At 40.9% G+C, this 12,666-nt stretch overlaps 1 protein-coding gene across 2 annotated transcripts in view; it reads left to right on the top strand.

Moving 5' to 3' along the window:
- Positions 1-12,666, top strand: part of AFF2 (ALF transcription elongation factor 2) — a 294,472-nt gene that overhangs the window by 209,560 nt on the left and 72,246 nt on the right. For both annotated transcript variants that reach the window (XM_088151636.1, XM_088151635.1), the window contains one exon: positions 5,512-5,563. In XM_088151636.1, coding sequence (XP_088007762.1) covers positions 5,512-5,563 — 52 coding nt within the window. The remainder of the gene's footprint in view (positions 1-5,511; positions 5,564-12,666) is intronic.

The raw sequence follows: 12,666 nt of genomic DNA, 5'->3' as shown, positions 1-12,666 counted from the left end.
TGGGTGACTCTCACGTTTCATGATTTAGAAGGTTGTCTTTCTCCTTAGAATTCCTCTGCCATTTCTTCTGAGATTTCAAGGCAAGGATCTCCTCTCCTCCCCTAGTTTTATGAAATTCTTGAAGGAAATAGCTGTGGGAAACAGAAAGCATGCGTATATAAATACTTATATATTACATTTATCTGGTAAATGTTTTTTTTTTAATAGCAGCCATATTCATCAAATACATTTTCCATTTTCACAATGGCTTAAATTGTTGTTGATTGTTTTGTATAATCCAAAATCCAGTCCTACCATTCAACGAATTACATTTAAATTGGTTAACATGATTAATTCACATCAATTTTGCACATGTTCAGTCATTAATGACTAGATAATCCTTGCGGTAGCTTCCAACCGTCCAGTTCTATGATTCTATGATACAGCCTATATCCCAACAGTTTGCAAACTGAAACACATGCAATGAAATTTAGATGGATTTAATATACTTTCCCATAAATTAGGCATAATTTTAGGATTTTTCTTTTAGAAGAAAAACATTTTATTAACTACTTGGTTGGGTAGGTACCTTCCAATCAGCCAAATCCATTCTACCTTGGAAAATTTGGAGAGGTATGAAAGCTGAAGGATAAGTGTTGGCAAAAAGAGTTGATTTTCCAGACACTGAGAGAATATCAGCCTGCATGTGCTTAGATGGCCCAACAGAAAGTTTTATGCTTAGCTCTGCGAAAGTGAAGAAGTAACACACTGCTCATAATTAGGCACTAGTCATTGTGTGTGTGCCTTGTGTCTGTGTTGACTCCTAGCGACCATCTCGACAAGTCCTTGCAGTTTTCTTGGCAAGGTTTTTCAGAAGTGGCTTGCCCTTGCCTCCTTCCTAGGGCTGAGAGCGAGGGACTGGCCCAAGGCCACCCAGCTGGCTTCATGCCTAAGGTGGTCTCTTGATTTCAAGCATGGTGCCTTAACCACTACACCAAACTGGCTCTCTAGGCACTAGTTAGAGATCTGTGAAAATGTGAAATATAACCAACAGGTTGGGGTGATATTTCAAAGAGGGAAAAGCCCAGCTTTAGCCTTTCTTTCTTTCTTTCTTTCTTTCTTTCTTTCTTTCTTTCTTTCTTTCTTTCTTTCTTTCTTTCTTTCTCTCTCTCTCTCTCTCTCTCTCTCTCTTTCTCTCTTTCTCTCTTTCTCTCTCTCTCTCTCTCTCTCTCCTTCCTTCCTTCCTTCCTTCCTTCCTTCCTTCCTTCCTTCCTTCCTTCCTTCCTTCCTTCCTTCCCTCCTGTTCAGCCCCCTTCCCAAATCAGCTCCTATCCTTCCATATCTTCAGCATGCCCTAAGGGTATAAATTCAAGGCTGTCACAAAACAAATTTTAGCAAATCCTTGTAGATCGATTAACTGCTTTCATGCCCATCTCCCTGGAAGACAGGAGGGTGCAAATTGAGAATGTGCAAACAATCGGGGGTAAATGGCATCGCCCTAATAATGAGAGCAGAAAGTCCTCCCTCAGCTAGAGTTTGGGAGGGGAGGTTCCCCCCTTCAGGGGATCAGATGCATTTGTTATGGATGACAAGACAAACAACTACCTGCATTTTTCAATAATTATGTCAGTCGGGTCAGAGAAGAATAGAAAATGAAGTGAATTCTTAATATCCTCAGAGATCACTTTAGGAAGCGGGTTGTTTTCATTTTTCATTTAGCCTTGCTGCCTGCGTTCACTTTTCCTTTAATATATCTAGCAAATGCTTTAAACTCTGGGGTGATGCCATTGCTAACACATGGATTGTATCATCATTTGGATCGGGGAGGGGGGGGATGCAGCTGAATTTCAAGAAACTCCCAAAAGTCTTCGCTTCTCTTCAGCCTTTCCCTAGACTACCTTGAAACAGTGTTCTATCCTGGAATCATTTGTCGCCCTCAGATAGCCATGGTTCAGTTCCTCCAAAATGGTGCATTTTCCCACTGTTTTTCAGGGAAATGCACAGTCAAACCATTAGGCCCTAGACTGCTCAAAAATAAGACAAAAACAGCCTCCCTTTGAATCCCTTTGAATTGGAGCGGGTTAACAGATGGACTGGAACAATAACCAGGAGCGCTCTTGTTGAGACGAGAAAATGTAGTACAACATTTTGTTGCAGACCCCAGTTGTGATTTTGTGATGTACGTACAGCAGAAATTCAGAACCACTGTTCCATAGCCTAAGGATTCCTAGACTGAAAAAACAGGCATTGCATTGGATCTTGACAACAGAGCGCTTAAGGGGTTGGACTGGCACCACAAAAATCCAGGTTAAGTTCATCATCAATCACGGAAGTTCATTGGGTGAGTTTTCTTTCTCTCTCAACTTAACCTCCTTCAAAGGGTTGTTGTTCTGGGGAAAATGGAAGAAGGAAACACTATATACCCTGCCCTGAAGCAGGATATAAATCAAATAAATAAAAGATCCACCAAATTTCTCATCTGGATGCAAAGCCTCTGTAGTTCCAGGTTTTCCCCAACGCACGTGATATTGTTATACTTAATAGGTACCCATTTCCCTCTATCAAATTAATCCTGATTAGTATGGAGAAGCCTCTCCAGCCCCATAGACAAACTCGTCCAGCAGTAAAGCAGATTCTATCAATATCTTATTCAGTTCACTTTTAATTATTCCAAATGCCACCAAACTCTGCCACCTCCTTCTGGTTGAGTTCTGGATTAGTTAAATTAATGAACCAGAAGACAGAGGAAGGAGCTGCATTCTTTATTAAGTAGTGCTGACTAAGGAAAGAAAAAAGAGAGAGACAAGGAAAACTCAACACTCAATTTTATTTTATTTTATTTTTTGACAGCCCTCCCCTTTCTTCGTCCCCCCACTGCCCCCACTACGGTAGATGCCCCGGCACCTCAGACAGAAAAATTCCTTGGGCCAGTTTTATCTGCCAAGCCTTTTGCCAATTTAAGAACAGCTCTCCACCAGCTCTTTTCGGCTGTGCTTAATTAATCATCCTTTACTCTTTTTCCTGTTCTTTCCATTTTCCATGTTTTCTTTGTCAAGAAAGGATGTTTAGTACATTAAGTGAATAAAAATGTGCATGAAATGAAGAAATAAAATCCTTCAGGCTTTTTTTTTAATCATTTCCTTTCTTAGATCTCTATAGTTTTAGCAACCCAAATAGATTCATTAAAGGTTTCCTTTGAAATGCCAGAAGTTTTGCATAAAGGGAGAAAGAGAGAGAGAGAGAGGGAAGGAGAGAAAGAGAGAGAGAGAGAGAAGGAAGGAAGGAAGGAAGGAAGGAAGGAAGGAAGGAAGGAAGGAAGGAAGGAAGGAAGGAAGGAAGGGTGGAAGGAAGGGTGGAAGGAAGGGTGGAAGGAAGGGTGGAAGGAAGGGTGGAAGGAAGGGTGGAAGGGTTGGTTTTGGATGGCACTAATGTTGATACTCATTCCCATGTAGCCTGTGATTTAGGTGCTGTTTTTGTAACTGAATCTTGAAGGCATCTTGGCCTTTGAGAAGAGTGTAATGTACCATGCTGATAAGAATCCAGGGTAAATAGTGCTCCGTGATCTGTTGCCATGAACATCACAGGCAACCTATCCCACTCAAGCAACAAAGATGGCAATTAGATAAACAAGTTTCAAGCACCCGTTTTTCAGCCTCAGAATCCAAACAGTTAACAATTAATATTTCCTAAAGGTTTCTTGTTTGAAAGGATGGGGGAAAAGAGATCTCCAGTCTCAACCCTATTTACAGATTTATACTTGACAGAAGCATCTGTCATTGATTAGGAGGTTAATGATCAGTTGTTTCAGGTCTAGATATTCTGTAGCAGCTGAGCCTCCTAACAACAGAGGTCACGAAAGATGAATGACTTACGAACTGGCTAATGTTCTGTCTTGCACATTTCACAAGTAAGCAGAGAGGTTGAACACTGTGGAGCTGGAGAGCGGTGGTTGTTGTGATCCAAATGAATATCACAGTCTAATTGACTGGGTGTTGACTCCAGTGATTCAGTACTTAGTCTGAAATCTTAGTTCATGGAGGTATCATCTCCATAAAATGTATACTGTTACAAGTAGGGTAGCCTTTAGCAAATTTAGTTGTGTCAAGTCTAGTAAGTTTAAGATTTCTAAATATTTGATGAATATTTGCACCAAGAGGTCCAATTACAATTGGTATGCCAGTGGATTTTTTTTTCCTCCCAAATCTTTCAGCCTCAATTTGTAAGTCCTGATATTTTGATGTTTTCTTCAGTTGGTTTTTCATCAATTTGATGTCTCCAATTATTGCCACATCAATGAAACACTTCTTTTCTATAACAGCAATGCCTGGTGTATCATGTTCTAATGCTTATCAGTTTGAATTTTGAAATCCCACCACATTTTGATCTCATTTTGCAAAACTTTCCCTAGCTTACTTTCGACCTAATGGTTAATTGTTGCAATCGTATCATGGTGTTGTTTATAGGAGAAAGTCCCGTCAGCAAATCTGTTTGACTGGCTTTACTGCAGCCACTAAGATGATGATGATGATGATGATGATGATGATGATGATGATGATGATGATGATGATGATAATGATGATGATGATGATGATGATTTTGAGCTACTATCTGATGAAGTATATTTAAAAGGATTAATCATATGACCAACCTATGTTTGACACATGTACATCCTCAAATTCATGGATGATTTTAGACCAGTAATGATGGAAACGTTTTGTTAGCAACAATTATTTGGGAGGTGTGAGGATCACAATGGTGGGGCAATCATGCAAAAAAAAAAAAAAAAAAAGGAAGTTATACATACAGGAAAACCAGGAATTCTCTATTTTTTCCTAAATGGGAGAGTTATGTATTTTTCTTTGAGTTTTAGAAGGTGGTAGACCTATCTGAATGCTTGCAATATGCTTCCCACCCAAAATTTGTTGGGGTGGTGAAAGAGGCTCTGGAGACAACAAGAGCAACAAGCTGTGGGGGTACCAGCAGACCCTGGACTAAATATTGTATGAGGCGTTCTGGCTTTAGATAATGATGAGTGTTTATTACTTTTGTTGGGAAGTAATGGTTTCTACATGATCAATACCCACAAAAGGCAAAACGCCAGTTTGCCAACCCTGTGCACTTTCCACTTTAAGTCTCGCTCAATCATATTGCTATGAGGGTATTTGGGACCAAGGACCATCTTGGTGAAGAAAGGAACAATGCCATTTTAAAGTACAAGTTATCTAGTGAACATCAAGGGCTGTGAGGTTAGGCCTGAAGGAAAGATGTTCTACTGGTCAGCATCAACCTGAGAAAGCTCCAGATGTCTAGAGTAGCCCAGATGTTGATGATGGACCTGTTTCCACTGCTCCATCATGTGTAACTCCACTCCTGATTGGGACTTACTTACAGGAGGTTCCTGGGTTGAGAAAGGCCGGCATGAAGTGCATTCAGTAGAATTCTCCTGGTCTTATCCTCTCTTGAAAATCTACAACGAGGCCTGCTTTGCATAATTTTGCTATCTCTGTTTCTTTTTCTCTTTCCCCTGCAAAGAATGCTTGAAGATGATCTGAAACTCAGCAGTGATGAAGACGATAATGATCAGGTAAGCTTTTTAAGAAACCAAAAACTTCCAAGCTTTGCTTTTCAAAGTGCTAAAGGTAGCCTTCCTGACATCGGCATTGCAGGACTTTGTCCCAACTATCCCATATGAAGGATGTCATTTCTGCCAAAATAGAGGCGCTTAGTTTTGCATTTTCCTTCATTGTAGGCATTCTAGACCTTATTTTATCCAAGACTCCCTTGGTTGTCCTCGCCCTTCCAAGTGGCAAACTTCTCCAGCTCACCAACATTCTGTCCTTCTTACAACTCATCAAAGGCACCAGGTTGGGGGCCATTAAGAAATCAGTTCTGACTGCCCCAGAACTGTGACTGCCCCAAGATGGCAGTGAGGGGCAAGATGTGGTCCCAGAACCACAGATACCCAACCAGACTATTTTGGTGTGGCTCTGGGAGCTCCTTGCAACATGACTGTCAAAAGTCAGCAGCACCCTTCCATTTTGCATAGGAAAACCTAGAGATCATGTTAAATGGAGGCCATATGCAGAAAAGTCCTGCCCCCAAATATCCAGGAAAAAGCAGAAAAATGGTGCACAAGCCCATTTGCACCATCAGCTTGCCCTTTACAGTCCTCCTCCTCCCAGATGTTCAGTGTGTTCCCCCATGCTGTGAAAAGGCTTTTTACACTTCAGGAGGTGTCAAAATAGGCAAGATGGCAGGTCGACAGAGCTGGCAACATAAGCATCTCTACTTTCTTTGCCAATTTCAATGCCTCCTCCATGGATGCTGCCATCACTCCTGCATTCCAGCATCCATCCATAGGTTTATCCACACCCTGCAGAGCTGATTTATGGAAAATTAAACACTTTGGAAATGAAGAAATCTTCAGCAGCAATCAGAGAGATAGTTTCACATGTGTCAAGTTCACAAAGTGTCCCATCTAATCAGCTTGGGGACCTTAGCACGTCTTGTGGATGCAAAACAAGAAAACAAAGAGGGCTTAGACTTGGAGTCAACTTTCATTTGCGTCTTTGGATCTGTTACTGATGCTGTGTTTTTAGTTCACAAAAAGATATCTTGAGTTCCTCTTTCAGTATTCCTTACATAATTAGTATCAAATGCTTTTCTTCACTAAAAAAAAATGCTACTGGTGGGTTTCTAAAATGTTGTTCTAATTGTTTGATGTTAACCACAAATATGGTCTCAGTCTTCTGCGTTCAAAAAAAAAAATGTATGGAAGCTTATAAGACTCCAGTTCTTAACAGCAGGTAAACATCTGCCTAATGCTTTATTGAGCAGAATCATAAAAACTGAGATGTGGTAATGTCTATATTTTATAATGTTCTAGCAGTCTGGAATCTGGAGGAACAGATTCCCGGGCTCTTTGTGCTATAGAGATGGCATTTTCATAGCCACATCATAGCCACATGTATAAGCAAAATGTAACCCTGCCCTATATTTGTATGAAGACCCTAATCCCAATTATTTTGGCCATAATCCAATTGTAGTCATGTGCAACTACTTACCGGCAACAGCCAGTAACTCAAGATGGTAACGCACTTTCCCATCTATGCAAAGACCTTCAGCGAGGTCCACTTGAGCATTGTACATGACTTGCACACTCAACAACCTATTTCCATAGCAAGATCCCTTTCAATAAATCAAGGAATAGGTGCACAGTTGCCAACAAGAACAATATAGACCCCAGTCTTGAATTGTTGCATCAGTTTTATATAATATAGTTTACTTTAATTTATGATAAAGAAGTAATCACTCATTCATCCCCAAACTAGAAAATTGTAGAAGAAGGAATCATTATTCTTACCTCTTACCCACTCAAGGCAATTGGGCTGTTTGTCTCAGCCACCATAGTCATCTTATCTCCTAGCAAGTTGAGAGAATTATAGCATGTGTGAATTGTTTTCATATTCCTAGTGCAATGCTCTAAGGATTGCAATGTAGATCTCCAGCAAAAAGAAAGGGAAAAAAAAGGAAAAAAAACCTTCTGTCCCACAAGATATTGCTTAATCATTGCTTGGGATAATCTGCATGGAGAGGGCGCTAAGCTATATAGTGCAACTGAGGTTAGATAGAGTTTATATCAGGACAGTACGTGCTCTTTGGGGGTAAAGTTTTGGACTGGCATGCCAGGGGCATATTCCCAGCACCTGATAGAACCAGAATAAGTGGGTCAGAACAGAAACTAAAGTTAGTTCAGACTGGTTCAATTTAAATTAACCTGGAATGGAATTGAATGCTATTCCTGAGTTGCTTAATCATTTCCCCCCCTCTGTCTGTGTGTGTGTGTGTGCGTGTGTGTGTGCGCACCTTCAAGTCAGTGTTGACTCCTGGAGATGCCTGGACTAGTTCCTCTAGTTTTCTTGGCCTGGTTTTTGGAAGTGGTTTGCCATTGCCTCCTTCCTAGGCCTGAGAGAGAGGGTCTGGCCCAAGGTCACCCAGCTGGCTTCGTGCCTAAGGCGGGACTAGAACTTGTGGTCTCCTGCTTTCTAGCCTGGTGCCTTCTCCACCACACCAAGCTGGCTCCCTTCCCCCCACTAGTACATTAATAATTACAATTCAGTGACAATTGAGGGAGGGTCCCTGTAGGCCCATGGCTTCAGGAGTGGAGTGGAGCCTGGGGCTTCAAATTGTATCCTCTCTTTTCTCTATAAAGCCCCCAGATCTCACAGGACCAAGAAATGCCTCATCTCACAAAGCTTAACCCTCTCATGGTTGTAAAGCCATTCCCACAGGATTCTCTGATTTCTCAGACCATGCCAGGACTGCATTCACCCAACCCTTTTAACCTGACTACTGAATGAACTCCGTGATACCCTGGACCATGAACTAACCAAACTGGCTGGGTTCGCAGAACAACCTATGCCAGTCACCATCAATGGGTAGCAGTTAACTAAACTGAGCAGGTTGTAGGAATGCAGTCTCAGCCTCTCAGTCCTTAACTGGCTTAGTTGTATGAACACAGTCAGTAAGTTTCTTAGATACGCTCTCCAGAGGGAAAAAACACCGCCTTGGAACACTCTCTGCAGAAACAACTCAACCCTTTTCTTGCACATTTTATTGGCTTGGTTAAGAAGTTTTTATCCGAGTAAAGTGTAGCAAAATCTAGCGTTTTAAGCAATAAAGGCTTGCTATTTTTTTTCCCTCCATCTCCCAGCGTCTTTGTTCTGCTCTCTGCCTAAGAAACAGCCCTCTTAACCTTTGAAATGTCTGTCGTTAATTTAAAGCACATTGCTGGATAGTGATGTGTTTTGGACCCCAGTAACTTTGATACCACTCACTTGATTCACTTCATTGTTTTGTGATTCTTGGCAGAACGAATGGTCGAAGTGCATTTTTTAATCTCTTCCCCCCTCCTCTCTTCCCCCACTTTGCTTACATGATCCTCTTTTACACATGTGGCTATCCGATAATATTACACTAAACCTCCTCTATGTCAGCGATCGACTTGTAATATTTTATTTATTGTTTCTCTCTTTGTATTGGATAATTGCATGCAAAAAGAATTATTTGATTGCTCCGAGGCTTTTCAAACGGGAGGTTAAGTGCTGCTTCTCTTTAAATTCTTAAAGTAGGGAATCTCTCTACCCAACAATTTGTGTGTGTTTGTTTTTTAACCCCGCTTAAAAGTTAGCTGATTTGGCAATTACAGCCATCCTTTTTTTTTTTTAGGCTCCTACATTTCTCGTTCCAATAATATATCCATTCCTGTTCACCTACCCCTTCATTCCTTTTTAGCTACACTCTTTTTTTAAAAAAGCTGTTTACCTTCCAGACAACACACACACACATACACACACAACCTATTTATTTTGTTATCAGTAGAAGCACTGAGAAGTCATTTCTCAGTCATGACATCAATACTGAACACACAAGGAGAACAAGGTCATCTTGTCAAAGCGATGGGGGGGGGGAAACAGATGGATGAAGGTGCAACTAACTATCAATAACTTTGATAGAGTATTTTAATGCAAGCTGTTTACTTTCTATTGAGTTTCACTGAAGTCTTAGGGGTAACGATGTTGCTGTAACAAATAGAATAAATTCTTTTTAAAAATGGAGGGCCTCTTCCCCTTTCGTAATGAAGCTTTACTTGCAAGGTGATCCAGAGAAATGTTGATCAGATCACAGAAATTCTTTCTGAGCATGTCAAAGTTCAGTCCCTGATTTTTTTAACCCAAGGAGGGACCTCCAGAGTGACTTGGAAATTTGGGGATAGGCAAAAGTTCATGAACCTCCTGGTTTTAGTAAAAACAAAAATTAGCTTCATCTAAGATCCTGACATTTAGATCCCACGTAGATAACAGCTATAATGTTCAATACCCACAAGAAAATATAGTATATTGTTAATAGAAACAGCATTTTTTTTACTATTTACTCTTCCATTCTTTGTTGCAGAAGGCTTAAAGAAAGCAGACTAAGTAAGCAATTGGGAACTTAATCATGAAAATGGTCCTCTCTGAATAAATTGTTTGATCTGATTCAAACTGGGAGCTAGTAACAGGCTCATCAGAATCGATTCATTCACTACATTATATCATAATAGGATTTATTTATTTTTGTCTTGAGAATTTGTATGAATTTTTACCTTTGTGGTGTGCAAGCCATGGTTTTGAACTTAGCGTATTTGAAGAAAGTAAGGATATGAAGAATGGTGTTCTGTGCAGAACAACTTTGTGGCTTGATATTGAGATGAAAGAGACAAGGAATTGGCTTTATCAGAGAAAGAAGAAACACGGATGCTCAGGACCATTTGCATTTCATTTCCCAGTGATCTCTTACGGCCTAGCATAAATATGCAATTGCCTTTAAAAAAAACCAGAAACAAAACTCCCCAGCCCTTCATATGAATGTTATAACCAAAGCTTTTTATGTCGATAACAGCCAGCAAAGCTCTCTTTCTTCATCTCTCGCACAGCAATGTCACTTTTTCCCCCCTCTTCTCACTGGAGAGTTATTCATTGATTGAGAGAAGGAAAGACATGCAGGACTGCTATGAATTCCCTTGAGGAGCTCAGTAAAGTAGACCTTGATCATAAAGGAGAATCTAAGGTCAACTACTGCAAGTCAACTCAGGCTAGGAGAGAAAGACAGTCTTTCCCGATAGCCAAAGATAATTTTAACTCATGGGGCTCTCTTCCTCACAGCAATAATGGCGACACAAACCATAGCTGGCAAATGCCAGGGGGTGTGCAGAGATAAATTCCCCCTGGGTTGTCCCCTTGTCCTCCTAAAGACTTGCTGGGAGTTAGATGAGTTTATCTGCTCCTTCTCTGAAAAGGTTTCACATTAAACCTGTAGTCGGGACCAATACTGCTTCACCTTGAGAAGCCAACAGAAATGGCACAAAATATCAGCGAAGAAAAGATCTGCAAAGGTCAGGCTTCCGTGCTGGGAGCAGAGAACCAGAAGAAGACCTGGGGTGGCTGAAGAAGTTAATCACCATGCAAGTCCTGGGAGTTTTGATGGAAAATGAGTCAACCAGGACAGGAGCCAGTAGCTCCATTAATGAAAGCAATATTGCCTTTATATCTGAAAATCAGTGACAGTTAACTTTTCTGAGAAGAAGAATGTAGATGGAGGAGTTGGGGAGAAGGGGGGGGGTTAAGGGTGGTCAAAAGCAGGGGCTTTAGCTACCCTGAAACCAGGAGAGTGGTTAGTGGTCCTAAATATCTCCAACCTGAAAAATATGTAAATAAGTATGTTTTCATCTTTTGCTAAAATTAGGCAGTGTAGAAACCAAGGGGTTGTTCCCATGCAGAATTCTAGCCCACCAGCTCTGCCATTTACCTGGATATTCCATTACATTGTTCCCAGTTAGCAAGCCGAACCGTGGGCCATGGAAGTTTTAGTTTAGGATATTTGGAAGATGTAAATGTGCAAATTATTAACAGGCGTCTTACCGAAAGAAGGCTGAAATAGAAGAACCAAGATAATCCTTAGATCCTAACGATTAGCTGCAAAAGGACAGTTGAATCAATCAGAGGAGAACTGTTCCACCGTAGCTTCAAAATTCAGTTCATAGGGGGGGTTTTCCCCTCAAGAAAAGGCTTCTGATTTAGATTGTCTGGGAGGAAAGTGTAGGCTTCTGGTGAATGCAATATAGAACTCAAGAGACCAGGGATGTGTCAGGAACAACACTACTAAAACATGGCTTTTTGATAAATAGCCTTTGCACCAACCTCAGGGTTAAGGTGACCTAACCCACGTCCCTTTGATTCTCAAAGACAGCCTTGCCAGCTTTATGTCACAGAAAATTAAAGAAAGGCCAGATTTCTCTTGGCATTGATTTGATGGAGCCATCTTGCCAGAACACCTTGTGCAGGCTTGGCCTCCATGTTCCTCTTACTGTGGCTTTAGGATATCTTATAGGTATCCCTGTAATATTGAATTATAGAGTGGAGAGAATGTTGGATTTCACTCAAGGAGACATAAGTCTAATTTTTTTGGGGGGGGGTCTTGTTGAGTTAGTTAAATTGTATTTTCAGCTGAATTCACATACACACACACCCAGAATTTTTGTGGGAATCATATCAAACAATGCTTCCTTCGATGCTGATGTGAGCTTCATCTAAGCAGAGTAGGAAGGACATGGAGTGATTATAACCACCGGTGAGCCCAACCGGGGAAATATTAAGAAATAATAAACAGGTGGATGACTTGTAGGGGGCAGGAAGGCAGCTTAAATCCCAGGCTAGGGAAAAAAGCTATATTGGAATGTCCTTGAGTAATCGGTATCTGCAAAACCCATCTGTGTTCAAGCAACCATCTTCTTTGACTGAAAGAATTGATTGATTGATTGATTGATTGATTGATTGATTGATTGTTACATTTGTACACCGCCCATCTCCCCCAATAGGAAGAATAGTCTTGAGACTGAGCAGTTGTTATCTAAATTCAGTGAGTCTTTGGTTTCTTCAGTAATGGTCACAGTGTGTAGCTTTGCCCAGCTACAAGAAGCACCAGGCTGATCTTGGAAAGTTAAACAGCATCAGTACTGGTTAGTACGTAGGTAAGAAATTAACAGGAAATCCAGTTGAGGCTGGAAAATCAGAAAAACATCCTGAAGAAAGGAAATGGAAAACTGCGTCCACATGGTTGCCAAGAAGCCTACCTAGATGAATCCATGAA

The sequence above is a fragment of the Python bivittatus genome, unplaced genomic scaffold (assembly GCF_059951505.1).
Source record: "Python bivittatus isolate LINGU-HERP-01145 unplaced genomic scaffold, Pbiv_v1 ctg000670_np1212, whole genome shotgun sequence".
Taxonomy (NCBI): domain Eukaryota; kingdom Metazoa; phylum Chordata; class Lepidosauria; order Squamata; family Pythonidae; genus Python; species Python bivittatus.
The sequence above is the reverse complement of the archived record's forward strand: the minus strand, read 5'-3'. Positions and strand labels throughout refer to the sequence as shown.